The sequence below is a fragment of the Typopeltis vanoorti genome, chromosome 4 (assembly GCF_054136105.1).
Source record: "Typopeltis vanoorti isolate ZY-2024b chromosome 4, IOZ_Tvanoo_1.0, whole genome shotgun sequence".
Classification (NCBI taxonomy): Eukaryota; Metazoa; Arthropoda; class Arachnida; order Uropygi; family Thelyphonidae; genus Typopeltis; species Typopeltis vanoorti.
Window position 1 is genome coordinate 46,847,516 of NC_143552.1, and position 23,213 is coordinate 46,870,728.

Genomic DNA, 23,213 nt, shown 5'->3' on the forward strand with positions numbered 1-23,213 from the left:
AAAGAATCTCCACAGGGTATAGTTCACCCACCGATTAGAGGTCCCGCGACACTTCTGCACATGTCAGAAAAAGGAGAATCCATTCCGATAATAGGGTAATCGATCTGTCTTCTGGGATGTGTTTGCTTATTATTACAGGTCGGAAAATTTAGCTTTTCTTTTACGAACATTGTAGTTTTTAAAGTGTAACTATTTTGCTTGTATAACAGTTGGAAAAATGTACGTAGAGTATTAACAAAAAATAAAAAAGGTATAGCATAAAACAAAAATTTAACTAAGTTTATTTTTAAGAAAGTTTTCTATAAAATAAAAATAATTATACAGAAAAAGAGAAATTTTTTCAAATGAACTTAGATATTCTAAACTTACAATTGAGAGAACCGAGACACTTTAATGTCCTAAACCGATTAATTATTTATGACTTTTGTGACTCTTTTAACAAACCCATACAAAAAAAAAATGTTGGAAAAAAATACCAATATTAAATCCTTTTAATCTTCAGAGTCATCTGAATCGGTGTCCGAATCACCATCACTTTCACTTAAACTGATCACCAAAGGTTCGCATAATTCTTCGATAATTCCGTCTCTGTCCCAATACATATTTTCCAATGAGGTGACATGAGAGCAATGTTTTCCCCAGTTTTGAACTGTAATACTTTCATTTGCCTGTTCTGAAAGCTTAAAAAGTTTCGACATGTCAATGTCTCCAGTTACGTTGCGATGGCGAATGAAACTTTTCACTTCTGTCCAAACATACTCAGTAGCATTAATATCGCAATGATATGGTGGTAGCCTCAAAGCTAGAAATCCATGCTCTTTGAGCATCGTGTCGAATTTAAATAGTTTAGTTGTGGACGAGTTTATTTTGACCAAATTAAGCAATTCAATTTTTCGCATATCTGGGGAATGAGAAATGTTATTTGCAGAGAGCCAATCCATAAGAACTTGCTTTTTATTAGACCAATTTGGAACTTTGTTTGATTGAATAGAGTGATATGAAGCATTATCAATTATAACAACAGCGTTTTTAGGAAGGTTTGGAATCAGTTTTTCTTCTGGCCACTTTTCGATGATCGTAGAATTCATTTGCCTATGGTAATTGGCTTTGGATAGTAAGTTTGAATTCGGTTAAAAACCCATTTCTCCACTCGTACACAAAATTATTATGTGCCGCGAGGCATTTCTGGTTTGTAGCACTCCACATTCTTCTTTAGACTGCCAACATTTTCCATAAGTTAAATTACTATTAATCCAAGCTTCATCTAGATACACAATCGGTTTTTTCTCCTCCCTGAAACGTCTTATTGCTCTCAAATACTGCTTTCTAGATAAAACAATGTCACTTCGCTCCATGATAAGTTTCCTTTTATTCTGGGACTTTTTAAAACAAAATCCGATTTCATGAAGTATTTTCCTTAATAATTTCATTTTCCTTGGAAAAGAGAAACTCTTTTCCAAGGAAAATGAATTTTTTCTTTACGCACGGGAATCAATTTCGGAACAGTTGGCACTCTTTTCTCGACCACGTAAAATTCGTGAATAGTTCTTATAACGTCTACATGAAAATCATTCAAAGCTACGGTTTGTATGGTGTTCTTTACTCCGGTGCTTTTTTTTTATTTTGGAGATTTAAATTTTGGCTTACCTTCACCTTTTGATTCCCTACGAATTCTTTTAACAGTCGACCCCGATACGCCCACAGTTGCACTTGCATGTTTTATGACTTGAGAAAGGGGAACAAGGAGACGATTCTTTTTTGCAGAATGTCAGCACATTATCCAATATTCTTTTGCAAGAGCTACTGAAACGTTTAACAACAGAACTTGTTGACTGTACTGGATCCATCATACAAATTAATAATAAAAAAATAACGCAAAAAAGCAACAACAAACATCAAGCTAGTATTAGTACAGCGACAGACAAGAAAGCACGTGATTTCGCATGTTTGTGATCAATTCGTACATCCTTCATTTCTTTCTCCCCTTCAGCATGAATCGACTATTCTTGGCAAAATGCCAAGGAGAGATCTACAAACGGAGGGCTAACTATATCTCCTTTTTGGATTTATACATCCAAAGAAAAGGAGACGGTTCCATCGCCACATCTGTCTTTCGCAAGCCTACATTCTCAGGTCGCCACATTCACAATTCTTCCGCTCATCATCCATCTCAGAAATCTGGCATTATTACATCACTAGTTTCCAGAGCACACAAATTCTGCTCCTCTGAAGAATCTTTAAACCAGGAATTAGAAGTAATCAAAAATACAGCCATCCTAAATGGATATAATCCGAAAACAACTCAAAAAATCATCAGTCACTTCTCCACACATCAAACCAGACAGGAAGAAGTCCATAGGATTCCCATACCTTACATCAAAGGCATCTCCGAACGTCTCTTTCTAAAATTATGAAGAAATACAATTTTGCCACTTCTTACAAACCTATCAACCAAATTTACAACTTGTTACCTTCTCCTAAGGACAAACTCTCACCTTTGATGTTGCCTGGCATTTATGAAATTCCATCCTCATGCAAATTGTCTTACTTTGGACAGACAGGTACGTCTGTTCAGAAGCGCATCTCAGAACATCGACACATTCGTCTTTTTAAACCGCAAAAATCTGGCCTCTCTCAACACGGAATTGAAAATCCAAACCATAGGATCCATTGGAAAAAGTCTAAACTTTTACATAGATCTTTATATAAACATGAACGTTTATACAAAGAAAGTTCTGAAGCTCTACTACACAGACTAAACTTAAACCGCAACGACGTTCTTACTATTCCTAAAGTATGGAATAGTAAGATTATATTACATTATTAATTTTTTTTTTTGTAACACGTTACGTACGTTTAATGAGATTCTATTGTAATCATGCACCCTTACTGTATGTTATTCCTATTATTGTTTTAAACTACTGTACTGATGATGTCCTAAGATACTTACGATGAAATATTTACAATTAAATAATTTTCACTGTGGTTAATACATGTGTTTCTTTTATTTATACATGTCTGCAAGGATGTGTGCTTTGCATTATGGGAGATACTAAGACAAGGAGGGATGAGAGCTTGGTCCACCTTTGCTATGAGTTGCCTACAGATGGTCTATTATTTTCAGATTGAAATATTTGATGTATATTATTATTTCAGCCTTCCACCAGCAGGCCTATTTGCATCAGTGGCATTAACTGAGAGTTAATGCCATTGCTACACCTAGTATTATTTCGGCCTTTTACCAGAAGACCGAAGTGTAGCAACAATGGCATTAACTCTTAGTTACTTTAAAAACTACTTCAATGTTTTTCAGTGATAATTATTATCATTAAACACTTTGTTAATTATTACACATACTTTGTTAAAATGATATTATGCATTCATGGAGATCATGTATTGTAGGGTACCTTGAATCTGAATCAAAGAATTAAAACTGTACAATACATGAAAAGTCAATAAAAACAAAGATAAACAATTTAGACTATGAAAAATCCTTTTTTAATATAACTGTTTGAAAAATATTGTCACAAAGAAGAAATATACCTGTGTAATTTGATTGTTCTTTAATGTGTGTTTTGATTCTTTTGTTTTTGTAGAAGTTCTGATTCTGCAATAAAATAAAATTACAGTAAGTGCACACACAAGTCCTCTATATGAAAATATAGAGGACTTGTGTGTGCACTTATCACCCTCTAGTGATATTTGAAACAGTATTTTGCAGTAGCTGTATTATGAAGTTTAGTCAATGTTATCTAATGAGTGAATCATTAGATAACATTTTTTTTCTCTATTAATCAATTAACAACTTTGTCCTTTGTTAATATAATGCATTATATTTGCTAGAATTTGCTAGTTAAAACTGATGACCAGAAGAGAAAGCTTATCTGTTTCCAATAATTTATACTTTGCTTTAATTAAGCTTGACTCTAATTTTAGGTTATTTTATCATATTGTGGAAAGTGATAGAATTGGTACAAAGATTTTGCAAGAAATGAATAGACAGCAGCTTCCAGGAGAAGTGACTTTTATGCCTCTTAATAGACTAATTTACAAAGATGTACAGTATCCCAATACCAATGTATGTTATATTTATTTATTATTAAATTAGATATTTATGGTTCATAACTATAGAAGTATGTCTTTTTTTATTTGAATTTAAGAATTCAAGTTTTTGTTTTAAAATTTTTATTTCTGCAGTAAATTTTTTTCTCGTAAAGTTGAAGTAATCTTTAAAAGAGATTGAAGTCCAGTTCAAATTTATTGGAAGAGTATTTAAAATTATATACTGTTTAACTTCTGTGGAGTTATTATATCAAGTATTTAATTTAAAAAAAAATGAAATGGTCATAGCTATTAAGTTTTAAGAGTCACAAATAGTGCATAACTGAAAACCATGGAGAATATGAAAACTATGAAAACCATGGAAACTGAAAACTATAGAGCCTCCGTAGCTCACTTGGTATAGATGAAGTCCCTTGGTTGGAAAGGCCTGGGTTCGATTCCTGTCAGTGAAGTGAGGAACCTTCTGGTCTCTTTTGACAAAAGGTGAGTTAGACGATCTCATACAGAGGTAGGGGATTTTTTCACTCGGAAACTCAGGTTTTTCATCCCCAGAACAAGCAAACTGGCCCTGTGAACACATGCATCTACAGACATAGGACACACCGGAAAGACATACAGCTAACCACCTTATCCTCAAGTACAGTCGTGGTTGCAAGAATACTTACCTCGACACCGTAAAAGGTTAAAGAGAGGATTAAGAGAGAAAGAAAAAAAAGGACTGAAAAACCATGTTAACATTTTTATTTCATTTTTACAAGTTAATAATTCTTATGAAAAGCAAGCTATAAAACACTTAAAAAAATGAAATGAAGACACTGAAAAAACTAAACAGATAACGATAATAGAGACAATAAAAAAAATGCAGAAATAAATGGAAAGAGGATCTAGAATGAATGTCATGTATTTGTTACCTGGTTGGCCAAATGGGTAGTATGCCTGTTCTCCAGCCAACAGGCTGTAGGTTTAAATTCAAAAACATACAGGACTATGGTCCTGTATGTTTTTTGATTGTCTTGTCATGAATTATTGCTTGATGTCATATTGCCATGCTTTATTAGAGGCATGCAGTTAATTGAAAAAATTCTATGTTTAGCCTCTAGACAGGGTTTGCAGATTACACTTGGTCGTCGACTTACGACCGACTTCCGTTCTGGCTGACAGGGCGTATGTCAGCCATATATTTATTAACAGTATTCTTTGTAATCTTTTTATCATCTTTATAATTTATAATTATGTATATTGTACATAATGTGAAAAATAATACTCTACATACTGTACTGTAAACACAAAAATACAATCTAAAATTAATGTAAAAATTAATTTAATATAAATGAAATTTACAAAATCGATTTTTAATCTTTGCTTGTGCTCGGTTGTGGATCGTCAGGGTCATGTTCTTGGGTTGAGGTAGGAGATGTTCTCTTGATGAGGAGCATGCTGAGCTTTGTTTGAACAGTTTGTTTCTTTTTTCTTCATATATCTCACGATAACAACGCACAGCATTATTATTATTATTATTATTATTATTATTTCAGGCGACTCCAGGAGTCCTAAGACTCATCGACGGAGGCCCTAAACATCATGTCCACACAACTATGCGATAACATTCTCACAGTATCTATCATACCTTGCCTTGAACTCGTTCACCGTCATAGCACCTGCAACAGACTCTGGCAGCTTATTACACTCATTTACCACTCTAAAAGTAAAGAACCCAGCTCTAACACCCCTGCTAACCACACTCTTGCCCAGCTTCCATAGGTGACCCCTAGTTCTCCCACCACCAGTCCTCATCTCAAAAATATCCTCTGAATTAATCCTATAGAATCCCTTTAGCAATTTGAATGTCTCAATCATATCTCCCCTTTTCCGCCTATCAACTAGTTTCTGCAGCCCACAAATCTTCAACCTGTTCTCATATGGTTCATTCCATAGACCTGTTATCATCTTAGTCACTCGCCTCTGGATCCTCTCCACCTCCTCCCCATCAAGAAGGAACTGAGGTGACCAAATCTGGGCACAGTAGTCGAGATGAGGTCTTATCAGGGCTCGGTACAGAGGTACAATAACTTGCTTGTCTCTGCTCGTCAAGGTATTTTTCAACAACCAAGTGAGTTGATGAGCTGATTTAGCTACTTTTGCAATGTGCCCCCTAAACTTCATCTCCCTATCCACCAACACTCAATCTCTTGGAGTACAGTTCCACCAATGTGGTATACTGCTGCTAATCTTTTCACCCCAAAATGCATAACCTTACATTTTGTCACATTAAATTGACATCCATTCTCCTTAGCCCAGAACTCCAATCTGTCTAAGTCATCCTGCAAGACTTTGACATCTTCTGCATTCACTATTGCCCTACCCAACTTTGCATCATCAGCGAACAAATGAATTGTTCCACTTAGATCCTTCCCTATATCGTTAATGAACAGATTAAACAGCAGTGGTCCAAGAACAGAACCCTGCGGCACACCACTAGTCACAGGCCGTCTTTTGGACTCTACTCCTGAATAAACTACTCTTTGATATCTCTCCATCAACCAACCACCTATCCATCTCACCAACCCTATATCCATTCCCATATGTTGTAGTTTATGGATTAGTATTCCATGTGGTATCCTGTCAAGCGCCTTTGCCAGGTCCAGCAGTATCACTGTAAACCCATTTCCCTTATCCAGTTCAGCCGTCACCTTGTTATAAAACTTGAGCAAGTTACTGAAGCATGATCTACCCTTGACAAAGCCATGCTGTCCTCTATACAGTATCTCATTTTCATCAATCCATTCCTGTATTTTTCCCTTGACTACCTTCTCCAAAACCTTGACAACGACTCCTGATATGCTGATCGGTCGGTAATTTGCAACAGAAGTCTTGGAACCTCCTTTATGCAGTGGAACTATTTTCCCCTCTTTCCACACCTTCGGGACTAAACCAGACCTGAGACTCAGATTAAACAACATGGTCAAGGGCACTGATAATTCCTTAGCCGCTTCACGCAAGACCTGTGCCCGTATACCATCCAATCCCACATATGTGTTCACATTAAGGTTCTGTAATAGACTAGTCACCTCCACTTCATTCATCACTATTGCCGTATAAACTGATGAAAGTGCGCGCTCAGTAACTCCACTATATCGACTGATTCAGTGACCTCCTTACCATCATCATTCCTTAAAATCATTTTGCCGTGTACAGTTTTTTTCTTGCTTGCAGCATATTGAAAGAACTGTTTGGGATTCTCTTTTGCTTGCATAGCTAGTTTCCTTTCATAATCCGCTTTTGGTTTTTTTACCACACTCGTTACCTTTCTGGCCTGCACTTTATACCGTTCGTGTGCCTGCAGGTCACCCCTTTCTTTAAATACCCTCCACAGTTGTTTCTTTTTTTGCAGCTCAAGCTTAATGGTGTTATTCATCCATTTAACCCCTACTTGTTTTACTATTCGAACCCTAGGTATACAATCAGCCATAACCTCCTGTAAATGCTCCTTGACCACTTCCCATGCTCTATCGACGTTCAGCCCTTGCAGTTGTACATGCCATGGCACTGATCCAAGCAATCTCCTAAGCTTGTCATACTTGCTTGCATGGTAATTCCACATATACCCTGTCTTAATCGAAAATTCCACACCTTTAGCCACCTCCCAGGTCAAGACCTTATGATCACTCTCACCAATAGGTGGCAACATGGTCATATTCATTACAGTCAAATTCTCAGATGCTATTACCAGGTCAAGCACTCTCACACCCCTAGTATTTTCAATTACATGCTGTCTCAGATAGTTATCCCTTAATAATTGAATAAAATCCATTTCCTTCCTCACATGTGTCCTCTCCTCCTTCCAATCAATGTTACCATAGTTGACATCCCCCATAATAATTACCCTCCTTCCACTCATTTCATCAATTTCCCTATGCATACACTATCTCCACCATTTATTCCATCATCTGGTCTATAGCGGCACCCAACTGTATATTTTATTCTGCCGGTCTCAATCTCACACCAAATAGCCTCAAATGAGCTTCTTTCACTATCCTGCAATACAACTTCAATTCTCCTTGGCTGCAGTTCATCAGCTATCATCAATAACACCCCCCCCCATTTTATTCTCTCTGTCCCTCCTAAACACACTATAACCTACACATTCTATCCCACTAACTATATCATCTTCTGTCAGCCATGTTTCACTAATGCCAATAACCTGTGGCCAGGAATAGCCAATCTAGGCCAAAAATTCTTCCTTCTTGTTCCTAATACTCCTGGCATTAGTATACATGAAATGCAGTGATCCCTTTGTCCCACCCCTATATTGATGCGTTATTCTAAATGACCCATTCCCATTTTTTGTCCTTAGTGCTGGCTCGGGTACATTATATACATTCTTACACTCATCTGTCTCACTGATGTCTGCATATCCATTTCTCCCCCTGCCCTCCTTGGTAGTTCTAGTTTCCCTGGTTTTGCACATCCATTTTCACTTCATTCAGCAACACTCTTTCCAGTCTCCGCACACCATGTCCATTCAAATGCAGGCCATCCATCTTGTATAAGTCCTTTCGCCCTTCAAACTCATTCCACACGTCCACGAATTCCACACCACACCGTCTGCATAACCTGCGCATAATGTCATTTGCGATTATGGCCCTCCTTCTAAACTCCTCTCTGTCATATCGCGGCAACAGACTAACCATTCTAACTCTGTCACTCTTTTCTTTTGCTACCTTTAACAATACTTTCAAGTCCTCTCTCGTAAAAAATTTTTCACCTTTCAATTCATTCGTACCCGCCACAATTATTAATTCTTTCACCCTCTGTTTTTGCACTCTAATACTCTCACTTACATCCTTAAATTTTGCACCCGGTAAGTACGATTTGGTTACCCTGCCATCTATCACCCCTCTTAATAACGAGTCACCATACAACACTCTTTCCTTCATTTCGGAAACTCTCCCATTCTTACGCTGTTTATTTACGTTAGCCAAATCACTCTGGAAAGAGTTTTGCAGGTGCTCTAATTGCCGCTGCGCATTTTGTATCGCTGCGCGCAACCTAGCGATCTCACTTCCTACAAATAATTCCTCATTATTTTTATCATTTAAACCATTTTCTCTCTCTGTATGGTTGCTTTCACTCTTTCTTAGATCACCGCTCTCATTGCCATCTTGTACATCGCAATTCCCTATCAAGCCACTATTTTCACTCACATTCTGGCTTTCTTCAACCATAACTATCTCACAACCTGACACATACTTCAACTCCTCACTTTGCTTACACTTTCTGCACATTCTCCGACCACTATCACTTTCAATCCAAATTCCAGCCTCATTCGGGAATGCATACATCCCACATACATCACATTGGACAAACTCTCTCACATTATAGTTTTTGAACAATGGCGTCGTATTTTTGGACACCATTATCTTACATCATATTGGCGCCAGATTCAAATCTATGAAATGTAACGTTAAATACTAAATTAAATAACGGAATTCACACCAAAATCCCACAGACATAACAAGCTACCAAAATTAGGCAATATTACGTTATGATTTTTACCTATACTCTAATTTTTACTCAAAATTGTACTTAGCTTTCGGGAGCTCTCTGAAAACACAACCATCCAGACGGATGGTTGTGTTTTCAGAGAGCATCTTGAATGATACATTCAACCTTTGTGAATCGTTCGACATTAGGGTTCATTGCTTCGAAACTGGCGAGAGCTTTATTCAGTTGCAAAAAAGAATATGATAAACTCTTTGCATTGAATTTCTTTTCTGGCTCCTCTTGTTCTTTCTCTTCTTCCTCTCTCGTTTTTTCTTTTGGCAATCTCTGTGCTTCCAATTCAGTCAACTCTTCATCCGAAAGTTCTTTTATTTCACAATCTAGCAACTCCTCTACATCTTCTATTTCACATTCTAATTTAAGATTTTTTGCAAGTTTAACTATTTTTTCTGTAATCACTTCCAGTTCCTCTCTTTTTTCAAATCCTTCAAATGTATTCATATAACATTTTAGACACTTTTTCCAAATTCCCAACATACAATTCTTTGTTACACATTCCCATGCGGTCGAAATATTCTTGACACACTGAAGAAAGTTGTACTGCTTTCAAAAGTCTTGCAAAGATAAATCAGCATCATAATCTATCGCTATGATGGCTTGTGCGAATGTCGTTCTGAGGTAATGATCCTTGAATGCTGAAATAGCACCCTGATCCATGGGTTGAATGAGAGTAGTTGTATCCAGATGAGGAGGGTGGCCAGGGGCATTGTCCATAATCAATAAAATCTTGAAAGGGATACCTCTCTCTGCACAATATTCACGAGCCCGAGGAATAAAGCAGTTCATGAACCAGTCTTCGAATAGTGCTTGAGCCATTCAAACCCTAAAGTATGGATAACCCTAAAGTATGGATAGTAAACGGGCAGTGTGCGCTTTTTGATGTGCTTAAATGCACGAGGGTTTTCTGAACGATAAATGAGAAAAGCTTCAGCTTAAAACCCGTGGCGTTCCCACCAAGCAACAAAGTCAACCGATCCTTAAACATGATGTTAGAGTGGCTTATATGCCACCTAGCATCCTGGTGGATGCCAGGTGGCATATAAATCACAAATATAGATGGCAATCCTGGCATCCTTTTTGCTTCTTGGTGTATGTACGTATGATTAGGCATGCGTTTCCATTGCAAGCCGGTTTCATCTACATTAAATATTTGTTCCGGTAGATAACCTTCTTCTTCGATTAAAGAGTCAAAACTATCAATGAATTTTTGGGCTTCATCTTCATCTGCACTTCCTTCTTCTCCTATGACACGTACATTATGCAAAGCAAATCATTTTTTAAAATGCTTAAACCATCCAGTACTAGCCTGAAAATCTTCTGCGTAATCGTCTCCAGCACGTGATTTTAAACTCTGAAACAGACTTCTAGCCTTTGCTTGCACTTTGCAAAGGCTCATGGGTGAATTTTTCTATATTAAATCTTCCATCCACATAAACAACAATTTCTCCATTTCATGGATGGGTCCCTGTCATTGTTTGGTTAAAATTGTAGACTTCATAGGTGCGGAACCTTTCGCAGCTTTGCAAATTCTTTCTTTGTCCTTACATATCGTCGATACCATGGAACTTGATAACTTCAAGTCATGTGCTATCATATTCACTTTCTTTCCGCCTTCATACTTCTGGATAACTTACATTTTACACTCTAAATCAATAGTTTTCCTTGACTTCATAGGAATGGCGTATCTGTAGATGAAGGCATTTTCCTTGTACTAGACATTTTATGGGTATAGAAAGTATTTTTAACTTGGGTATAGTTATGTTAAAGATACTAAGCAATTTTAAACCTGGTTTTACTCCATTTTTTCCAAGTAAGCAAACAGACAAATGTCAAGTTTGCACCTGCAATTTATGCAAGACTAGCTGATCCCCAAAATTGCTTGGTATCTTTAATATAACTATACCCAAGTTAAAAATACTTTCTACATCTATATCTCCTCCTGAGATTTTGATATAATAAGGTTATAACACCTTATGGTAACTTGTTTTGGTAAAATACTTACAAGCTCTGCATTACTAAATCTTGGTATTTCTAGCATGGCTCCCACTGATGAGACCTCAATAAAGGTCGAAACCGGTCTGGGTAGTGGCCCCTTGCCTTTAATACAAAACATCATACATCCTCTTCTTGGAGATGTGTTTTGGCATTAAGGGTAAATATTAAGATTAGTGATCAGAGCTTGCTCCACCTTTACCACGATTTGCTTGGTCTTGCACTACCTGTGGGATCAGCTAGTCTTGCATAAATTGCAGGCTCAAACTTGACATTTGTCTGTTTGCTTACTTGAAAAAAATGGAGTAAAACCAGGTTTAAAATTGCTTGGTATCTTTAACATTTTATGGGTAGTATCTCAGTAGAATTTTAATTAATACACCACACGCAACAGATGCTTGAAAGTGACTGAGTGTGTGTGAGAGATAGTTATCATACGCAGGTCATCATACGATAACTATTGTATCCCATAGTTATTGTACACGTAACTGCCTGATTTTTTATTAATTTATTCATTAATTTTTTTTTTTTCATGGTCGTAAGTGTGGACAGTCGTAAGTCGCATAGGTCGTAAGTCAACAACCAGGTGTATATGAATTTTATCCCACACTCAGTACCAGTGCTAATATACCTCTTCTTCTTCTTGTGCCTTATCCCGTATATTTGGGGTCAGCCTTGCGAGTCCTCTTTTTTCCATTCTTTCCTATCTTATGCCATTTCTTCAGTTGCTCCACATGTTTGAGTTGCTTCCATGGCTTGCTTGGTCTGCCTCTTCCCATCCACATTCAGATTCATAGTCCTATTTACACTTTCAGCTGCTGAACCCTGTTCAACATGTCCAAACCATCTTAACCTGTTTTCCTCATTTTTTCAACTATTGGTACCGGTCCCAAACTATCTCTGATAAATTCATTTCTAATTTTATCCTTTCTCATTACTCCACACATCCACCTTAACATTCTCATCTGCCACATTCATCCTTTGCTCATGTGTTTTCTTTACAGGTCCAACATTCTAAACCATACAACATGGCAGGCCTCATAACTGACTATAGACCTTCCCCTTTAAACCAATCGGGATGTGCTTGTCACACAAAACAGTACTGGCTTGTCTCCACTTTAACCATCCAAAATATAATTTTTGATCATTATATTTTGGATGGTCTCCACTAAAATAACACTCCATATATTCTGTTTTTGTCTTATTCAATCTTAATCCGTTACATTCTGAGGCCTTCCTTTACTCTTCCAATCTTGAATTAACCCTCTCTCTCTTGTATGCTCGAACAAACAACATTGTCTGCAAACATCATATACCATGGTGCCTCTCCCCACACTGATTCAGTAAGATCATCTGATATCAATGAAAATAAATATAGACTAAGGGCAGAGCCTTAATGTAGCCTTGGTGTAACCAGTACTAACAGGGCCGGCGGAAGCAGGCATGCAGGCGCCGCTATGAAGGGGAGCTGGGGCAAGGTTTATAAGTTCATTTTTAAGAAACAAAATTTTTATCATAAAAACAAAAAATTCTTAGAATGATCAATATTAAAATAAATAAAACCAGACACACCGAATAAAAAATTAAAAAAAAATTGTATATTGCCGCCTCTTTGATCAGCCGGCTGTTTACAATTTTGCAGCGAGAGCAGGCTAAATGCTTGCCTGCAGAATGTTGTGTCTACTGCAGTCTATCTAAAGTGAAATGGTGAACGGTTTTTATGTGCATAAACGAATTTTCGTACAAAACATTTGTTGCTAGTTAACCTGTCATATGGTACTGTTGTGTCATCCTATCTTGCTTACTGATCTAATTATGATGGTTAGTTGAACTTATCCTTACTTCTTTAAATTCTGTTTGTTATTTGTGTCTGATGTTGATTGATACTGATCCGAATATAAAGAAATTTATATTATCCTGCGGCACCTTATATTCAGATTAATCTATATAATATAGAGGAATCAGTCATCAACTGACGTTTGAATCTCACTTTTCTACAGGCCGAGGTTAATATTATCATTTAAGGTTTCCGCAAGGTTCGATAAATTTTTTACGAGCGGTGCAATGAAAGGAAATCAGTCAAACATCAAATTGATTCAATAAAACAAAACATTTAATGCAGGGTTATATAACAAGTACATCTGAGTATAACTTTCTAAACAAGATAATGCAATTGAACAAATCCAAACTATCTGAGATATATGTAGCTATTCAGTTAGGTTTTAAGATTAACGCCAGAAATCTTAGATCTTATTATTCAAGACATAAGTATTTCTATCACAACCTGTCTCTATTCTATGAGACAAATCATATCATCTACCACATCAATTTAGTTCTAGTGCTTAGAAAAGAAACAATGCATGAGGTATCAAACATTCAACTCTCAGTTCTCTATATTCTGCCAATTAATAGAAAATAGCTCTCACAATTCAAAGTTTCAGAATTCACTATAAATATTTTTATAGTTGCGGTTCTTTAATTCACTTCTAGTCTATAAACACTTAATTGAATCACAAGGCAGTTATCAATTCAAGGGGATACACTTTAGTGCTTCATTCTTTCGACTATTTATAGTTAAAGGCCACAGCTAGGGTTAAGATATGTTAGGCGGAACTAATTTTCATTTTGCTTCACACTGGATGTAAAAAGGATAAGTCTTACTGGGTTACAGCTTCAGCACATTGTATTCACTTAGGCACATTTTAAAATTTCCCGTTAACTAATTACCGTGAGGAAACACAATTCAAAGAAATCTTCACTATGTTAACTGAAATATTAAACACTGAGCTACATAAATCTTGACACATTAGATTTACGTCATGTATTAATATCTTATGTTCCACTATGTACTGACTTCAGCTCTGCAGCTTGCTCTAATCATTAGGAATCTATTATAATATCAGAATTCCATAGAGGTAGTTTTTAATGCCTATTTATTTCCAGTCCTTTCCTTGTTGATTTTTCCGCATATCTCAACTCGCCTCTTGTTACACACGACCAGTCTCTTCGCTGTCCCCAAGCTTTTTCCTCTTGTTTACTTTCGTTTTTCAATCAACTGCGTTTATTCTTCTCGGCAAAAGCCAAAATCCAGTCCTAGCCACATCTACAGCTTACATCTACAGGCTTCTCTCCATATCATAGCTGTTCACGTTCTAAGCATGCGCCAACTAAAAACAACTCCTTTTCTCCTTTACTAGTCAATCAAATTCAATCAGAAGAATTACATAAAATCATATCAGCAATTATTTATAATTAGAAATAACAAATAAAGAAATAATTCATAATTCATATAAAATACATTTAAATATGATAACTACAAATTCTTATAATATATATATATATATATATATATATATATATATATATATATATATATATATATATATATATATATATATATATACAGCTTCTTATAATATTAACACAGGAATAAATAAAATAAATTGAATGACATTTTGTTACAGAGTCCTTTCATTACCAATACATATTCTAAATTAAATAATCAAACAATAATAAACAAACTCAAAGTAATTATCTGAATAATAATTTATGAGCAAGAGATTAACATCAAATAATATTTACAAGTGTTGCTCAAGTTATGGCAGATTATGTTAAATGTAAATGAAGTATTACAATTCTCAAATATCTTCATTCACAATTTAACAGAAACGAAATGAACATAAAAAACGCAGAAACGAATTTTTGTACAAAACATTTGTTGCTAGTTAACCTGTCATATGGTACACATCTCAGTAGGCTACTGACAGTAGCGTAGTGTGGACTATTATTTCGTCTCTGTGTCGAGTTGTGTATTAATTTCTTGTGTGTATAAAGTAGAAATGGAATCAAAAATTTTAAAAAAAGTTATCCGCCACATAAAATCGTAAGCGTCATGCTGCGAAAGAAGCAGATATTAAGAAACAAACTGGAGCTCTTAATAAATTTGTTAAAATATTAAAATATTCTGATATAGATTGTAACCAACTCGATACAGCAGAAATCAGAGTTGAAGAACCGTACATATCATCCAGTTTGCATGAAGGTACTATTGCAACTACTGAACAAGATAAAAAGACGCATGATTTAAGTGAAAAACAGTTAGGAGAAGATTTAGTTGTAGTTGACCACGAAACTGACACATTGTTAGTCTCTGTAAATTTAGAAGATCCAGGTGAATGGGGAAATATTGATGAAAAATTACGAGTTGTTTTAATTGAAATTGGGCCTGTTCAAAAGAAAAATATAATATATCCCAGAGATACGTATGGTCGTAAATTTGGCGACGTGTATTATAATAGAAAAATGGAAAATGGGGAGCTCATGCCAAGAACATGGCTCATCTATTCCGAAACTTAAATTCTGTTTTTTGCTTTTGTTGCAAACTTTTTGCACCTACTGAATCAAGTAGTCTCGTAGAAGGTTATAACGATTGCAGAAATGTAAGGACAACTTTGCATAGACATGAGATTAGTTTGACTCACATGAAAAATTTCTTAAAATGGAAGAAACTTGATAAAAATTTAAAAATCAAAACCAGTATTGATTGCCAGACTCAAAACATGTATGAAATGGAACAGAAACAGTGGACGAGTGTTTTAGAACACTTGATTGAAATTATAAAATTCCTTGGTAGCCAAAATTTAACTTTTTGTGGATCATCTGATAAATTATATGAAGGAATAACGGCAATTTTTTAAAATTAGTCGAACTGTTTGCGAAGCTTGATCCCGTTATAGAATATCGTGTTGAAAGGGCGTTACAATGAAACAATGGAGTACACTATTTGAGTAGTCAAAATGAAATATTGGAAACTTTAAGTAACGCAATCAGGGATACAATTTTATTATTAATTCTAAATTCTAAATATTATTCCATAATTTTAGACTGCACACCTGATGCAAGTAAAACAGAACAAATGACCATTATTATTCACTTTGTTTCCTGTGACAATGGAATTGTCAAGATCAGGGAAAACCCTTTTAGGTTTTGCAGATATATCAGATTCCACAGGATGTGGTTTATGTGCAACAATAATGGAACAACTGGAAAACTGGAACATTCCCATTGAAGACATGCGAGGTTAAGGGTATGACAATGAGGCAAATATGAAAGGGAAAAAATATGGGCTCCAAAATTTGCTTTTGAATAAAAATCCTCTTTAAGGGTATGACATGTCATGTGCTGCTCATACTCTAAATTTAATCATTAACAATGCAGCCAAAGTGAATGCAAATACAATTAGTTTCTTTGCAATTATTCAAGAAATATATAATTTCTTTTCATTCTCTTACAAACGTTGGGCAATCCTTTTAAAGTTTGTAAAAAATTTAACATTGAAACAGCCATCAGAAATGCGATGGGAAAGTAAAATTAATGCAATCCGCCCTCTACGATATCAGTTAGGAGAAATTTACGATGCACTTTTTGAAATTTTAAATAATGAAAATTTTAATAAAGAAATTCAGAGTGAAGCACAAACATTATGTGCTAAAATGAAGGACTACAAATTTATTTGCTCTCTTATAACTGGGCATGATTTACTTAGCAGAATAAACCCTGTGAGTAAAATGCTTCAAGACAAAAATATGAACATTACACTTGCTTTAGAATCTATCGAAAACTTAAAAATATTCTTACAAGAGTATCGATCAGATACAAATTTTAAAGAAGTTCTAAAAACGGCAAAAGAACTGAGTGAAGAGGTGGATGTAGAAAAAGAATTTAAAACTGGTACAGAAGTTCGACGATGAAAGAAGACACGACAATTTGACTACAAGCATCATGATGAAACGCCACAATTGCCAGAAGATAAATTTAGAGTGAATGTGTTTTATACACTTCTAGACGTTGCAATGTGTTTGTTAATAGAACGTTTTGAACAACTAAAAACATATTATGATCATTTCAATTTCTTGTATAGATTACTACAAATTAATAACGAAGATTTACGAAAAAATTGTGACGATTTAGAGATTCTCTTGAAGGATGGTGACAATAAAGACGTAGGTGCAATAGAACTATATGACGAGTTATGCGCTTTCCGGGATATTTTTCGGAAGGATAATTTAAATAATCAAAACCCTTTCAATATTCTTAATTTTATTGTGCCCAATAATTTATCTTTCCCTAACTTTTCAATTGCTTTAAGAATACTATTAACCTTACCTGTTAGTGTAGCGAGCGGTGAACGTTCCTTTTCCAAGTTGAAATTGATTAAAACCTACTTAAGAACAAGTATGTCACAAAAAAAGCTTGTTAGTGTTGCGTTAATAGCTATTGAAAATGATATATGTGTGGAATTAGATGTTAAGACCATTATTTCTAATTTTGTGAATATGAAATCTAAAACCCTAAAATTTTAATTAAAAAATTTCAAGTATATTTATGTAATTTAATTTATTTTCTGTTATTCTGTAAAGATGTTATTTTTTGAATACATCAAATGTTCTAATTATTTCTGAATTCTTTTCTTATTTTCTCATCTATCTTGAGTTTCTTTTATTTTCCTATAAGATAGTTCCACTTATAAAAATTATTAAGAAATTTTTACAAGTTACTAAGAATTTAGTAATTTGTAAAATGCAAAAACTTTAGTTCAAATAAATTTTAACTTTAACTAAAATTCATTTTAATTTTGTTGCTGATTCGGGTCGGTGAGAAGGCTATAATCCCTGTATCATTATATTCAACGATTAAAGTGAAATGACTTTATCAAAATTTGCTTTAACTTTTGAGGATTTTTTGAATATTCGGGTTTTTAATGATATCGTGCCTTGTCACCCCCCCCCCCCCCAGTTCGTTACATTTAGCGAAACAACGTGTGGCTGTTCTGGCAAAATTTATTTAAGAAATTTAAAATAATTTAAATTTTTATTATGATAAAAGAACCACACATGCCTGGATCGTTACAGGGGTGCTTAGATAGAAATTGCATGCAGGCGACAAAGATCCTAGCGCCGGTTCTGAGTACTAATATACTATACATCCAGAATTCTAGCTTTGCAGCTGAGTGGAGTGAACAATCCACTCAGATGCAAAGCTGGATATTCATGCTACCCCAGGACTGCATGAAGATCTCACAATTAACAAATGCTATTGCATAGGTGGTTCCATGGCAGAACCCCTAACAGCCTCGTGTATCTGAATATCTGTGAAAAGATGTTTTACCAAGAAGCTTTCACTTTAATAATTTTATATGTATTATCTCCCAAATACTTTAAATCATATTCTAATAATGCACAGTCACCCCTTGTAGTTTTACTGTTATTGAGAAAGAGAATTTCCACATGGGTTGACTGTGTGTGTGTGTGTGTGTGTGTGTGCGTGTGCGCGCGCGCGCACGTATGTGCAGTGGAACCTCAGTTGTTGAATGACTCTCATCTTGAACTAATCAGTTCCCAAACAGAATCTCAGTTCCAGAACAGGGAAACCAGCAACCACGTGATCCGCAGGCTGAGATGTACAGCAGGAGAGCGTCAGTTACGCTGCAGACACCTGCTCGAATTTGCATTACCTTTTCTTAATTTTCTGTGTTTTTTTTTTTTTATAAATTATTATTAAATATGCCACCATGGGGCTGAAGATCACAATAGCAGCAAAGCGAAAAGAAAAGTTGCTAGAACCACGATAGAGGTGAAAAAAAGAAATCGCATCCAAACATTTTCATGCTTAGATGTGATTGCATAGCATGATCTGAGACACGAACGCCATTTTCATGGCGTTTATGTCTCAGATCTTGTTGTTTAGTTTGGTATAGCAAAATCAACGATCTCTACAATACTCAAAAATAAAGAGATGATCAACGGAGCTGATGTTGCAAAAGGAGTAAAGTTCATACTGAACAAAGATCACAGACGATTGAAGAAGTGGAATAATCGTTGCTGATTTGGATAAAGGAGACACAGTTAGCTGCTGATAGTGTTTCTGAGGCTGTAATTTGTGAAAAAGTGAGGCAATTACATGATGAATGAAGTGAGATATGACAATGCCATGTCTCACTTCAGAAATGTTTTAAAATGCAAGCAAAAACAAATCTCATTGGACAGGTTTTTTCCAGCCCATGGACCAGCAGGTCATTTAGAACTTTAAGAAACTTTATACCAAAGCACTGTTTCAATGGTGTTTTGAAATGATCTCTGACACAGAATTAATACTCAGGGAATTCTGGAAAAATCACTTCAACATTCTCCATTGCTTAAGTATCCTTAACAAAAGTCTGGGAGCAAGTTACTTACAGGCCCATAAACTCGCCTTGGAGGAAACTGTGGCCAGACTGTGTAGCAGACAGAGACACTGAGGGCTTTGAGGCTGAGCATGTTGCTGTTGTTGATGATATTGTGTCTCTAGGCAAAAGCATGGACCTTGAAGTTGACAATGCTGATGTGAAGGAGTTAGTGGAGGACCACAGGAATGAGCTCACCACGGAAGAACTGGAACATCTTCAGAAGGAGCAGTAAAATATGGTGGTGGAGGATGTCTTCAGAGACAGAGAAAGGAAGCAAGGATGTTTTAGTTCTTTGATCAACGAAATGTGTACAAAATGGGATGAGGTGCAAAGTTTTGTGGAAAGATATCACCCTGACAAAGCTGTAGCAAACCGCATCATAAACCTTTTCAATGATAATACCATGTATCACTTCAGAAACATTTTAAAATGCAAGCAAAAACAAATCTCATTGGACAGGTTTTTAGTGAGACAGATGCCCTGTGTGTCTCAAGCAGGGGCTAATGATGCCAAGAGACAGAAAAGAGATAGAGAAAAAACTCCAGAATACAGTTACCTGATGTTTTTATGGAAGTGGCCTCCCCTTCCTCACCACCTTCCACTTACACCATCAACTCTCCTCTATACAGGTAAAATGAAATTAAATTTTTATATATATTTTATCTATTTATTGTGTTTATTCTTTTTGTGTAAGATTTAATACATTTTCATTGTTTTTGTATACAATTTTATGCCTGAAGTACTGTTATAAAGGTTTAATTCTCATAGAAAGGCTTCGACGTTGGTTATGCATTTTTACTAAATAGCTTAAGGAAATTACATCGTATACTAGGATATACATTAAAATAAATTTTAATACACTTCCAATATTTTGGCAACGTCACGTTGCCATTTTCACAGGAACTTAAAAACAAGACACGTGCATGCAAGCACAACAAACAGTAAATGAGGATGAAGCGGGAAGCTATTCTTTCTCCTAAAAGTCCTGATGGTGTCCCCTAGCAGGCAATGTTGGTATTCTTGGACGATTGGGCTGAAGGTCTTTTGATGTAGGTTTCCCAAATTTGGGGCAGTCTCGTGCAACCAAATTTGTTGAAGTTTGGATTGTTTCTTAGGGCTGAGGCTGATTCCATTAAAAGCCTTTCGTATTTGAATTTACTACGGTGTATTATCGTTGCTTTCTTCCACCATATTCTACTTCGGATATCCAGCGCATGGTCTGCAAGACCAACGTGGTTGTATTGGTGGAACCGGATGTAGTCCTTGTGTTCTGAAATTCTGATATTAGCTGTCCTGCCTGTTTGGCCAAAGTAGGACAGCTTACAGCTGCAAGGGACCTGGTATACACCAGGTAGGTCGGGGGGAGGGGGGGGGAGGTTGGTCTGATGCTAATTTTTTATATGGTCTGTAACAAGAAGTTAAGTCATGCTTTTTTAGGATTTTTGTAATTTTTTCCGAGGTGCCTCGGATATAGGGTATGGTGATGGATTTAGAGTAATCCTTGTTGTGTGTGGGGGGGGGGGATGTAGTTTATTGGTTTCAATGTTTTTTGGATTTTTTGGGGGGGGGGGGGGTAGCCATTGGCTGAGAAAGTGTTGAGAATGTGGTTTAATTCTGTGGTTAGGGCATTGTCATTTGAACAGATAAGTTTAGCCCTGTTGTGTAGTGTCTTAATGACTCCATATTGTTGTGAGGGGGTGGTGGTAGGATTGTTGGTGAATGTATCTGCCTGTATGGGTGGGTTTTCTGTAGACTGAGAAAACCCAGGTTCCATCTGGCTGGCAGGTGATTAGTATGTCTAAGAAAGGAAGGTAGTTGTTTTTTTCTTCTTCCAGGGCGAATTTGATTCTGGGGTGTTGGTTGTTTAAGTGTGTTAGGAGAGGAGTGGATCGGAGCCATGTAGCCAAATAGCGAACACATCATCAACATAGCGAAGCCATATGGTTGGTTTTTGTGGGGTAGAGTTTAAGACTTTCTCTTCAAAAGTCTCCATATAAAAGTTGGCCAAGGGTGGGGAGAGTGGAGAACCCATGGCTGTCCCTTCTATTTGTTTGTAGAATTTTCCTTGCCAAACAAAATAGCCTGAGTTCATTGTGAACTGAAATAGGGCTGTGATATCAGTAGGAAATTTAGCTTGGATTAGCTCTAAGGATTCTTTGAGTGGGACATTTGTGAATAAGGAGGCGACATCAAAACTGACCATTATGTCAGTGTGTTTGAGTGTAAGGTTTTCTATGCTGACTTTGAAGCAGGCTGAGTTTTTTATGTATGAAGGTGTTGCCAGTATAGTGTGTGTGAGAGTTTTGGCCAAATGTTTAGCTAGTTTGTATGTGGGGGAATCAATGCCATCCACTATGGGACGTAATGGCACATTTTCGTTTTGTACTTTTGGGAGTCCATAAATATGGGTGGTGTGGGGGTATGGAGTTAAATAGTTTTAATTTGTTAGTGACTTCTACAGGCCAAGAAGTGACCTTCTTAAGGAGCCTGTGGAGTTTTCTAATTTGTGAATTGGTGGGATTGTACTTGATAGAGAGGTAGGTAGCCCGATCTAACAATAGAGCATTTAGCTTACCTGTGTAATCCTTTTGGTTAAGCAATACTGTGGTGTTTCCTTTATCCGCTTTGGTGATTATTATTTCCTTGATTTTCTTTAATTCTAGTAGAGATTTAATTTCTTTACGGGCATGTTAGTTTTTGGTGGTTTTGCTTTGGTCAGAACACAAGCCACATCCAGTCTAATATCGTTGCCGACATGGTTTGGAAGGTGTTGTATCATATGTTCAATTTGTATCATAATATCTTCAGCAGGTATTCTTCTGGGCGCAATGGCAAAGTTGTGGCCACGTGAGAGAGCGTCGAGTGCTTCCAGTTTCACACTAACTGACGAAAGGTTGACTGCCGTTTTGGTAGGAAGTTGTGGTTTCGAGTTCTTTTTTAAATTTTAAAATTTTTTGATGTGCCGATCTCGTACTATTTTAAATTCTTTCTCTGCAGCAGTGCACTAGATGTCGTATAAAATAGACCAAATTTCGTGACTTAAGGTGCTTGAAAGGTCATCTTCGAGTGCCTGGATAGCTAAGTTAGCATCATTCAAGAAACGGCAAGTCCTCATTTACTGTTTGTTGTGTTTGCGTGCACGTGTCTTGTTTTTAAGTTCCTGTGAAAATGACAATGTGACGTTGCTGAAATATTGGAAGTGTATTAAAATTTATTTTAATGTATATCCTAGTATATGTTGTAATTTCCTTAAGCTATTTAGTAAAAAAAATAATAATAACATAAAATAAATAAAAAATATAAAAGTTTAAATAAGCAGTCATCTGGGGTTAGGGAATGGATTAATACATTTTACATTAATTTTTATAGGAAA

The 23,213-nt window shown here is 36.0% G+C and overlaps 1 protein-coding gene across 1 annotated transcript in view; it reads left to right on the forward strand.

Annotated features, from left to right (window-relative positions):
- Positions 1–23,213, forward strand: part of SMC3 (structural maintenance of chromosomes 3) — a 450,203-nt gene that overhangs the window by 208,178 nt on the left and 218,812 nt on the right. The window contains exon 16 of the mRNA XM_090391130.1: positions 3,937–4,078. Coding sequence (XP_090247256.1) covers positions 3,937–4,078 — 142 coding nt within the window. The remainder of the gene's footprint in view (positions 1–3,936; positions 4,079–23,213) is intronic.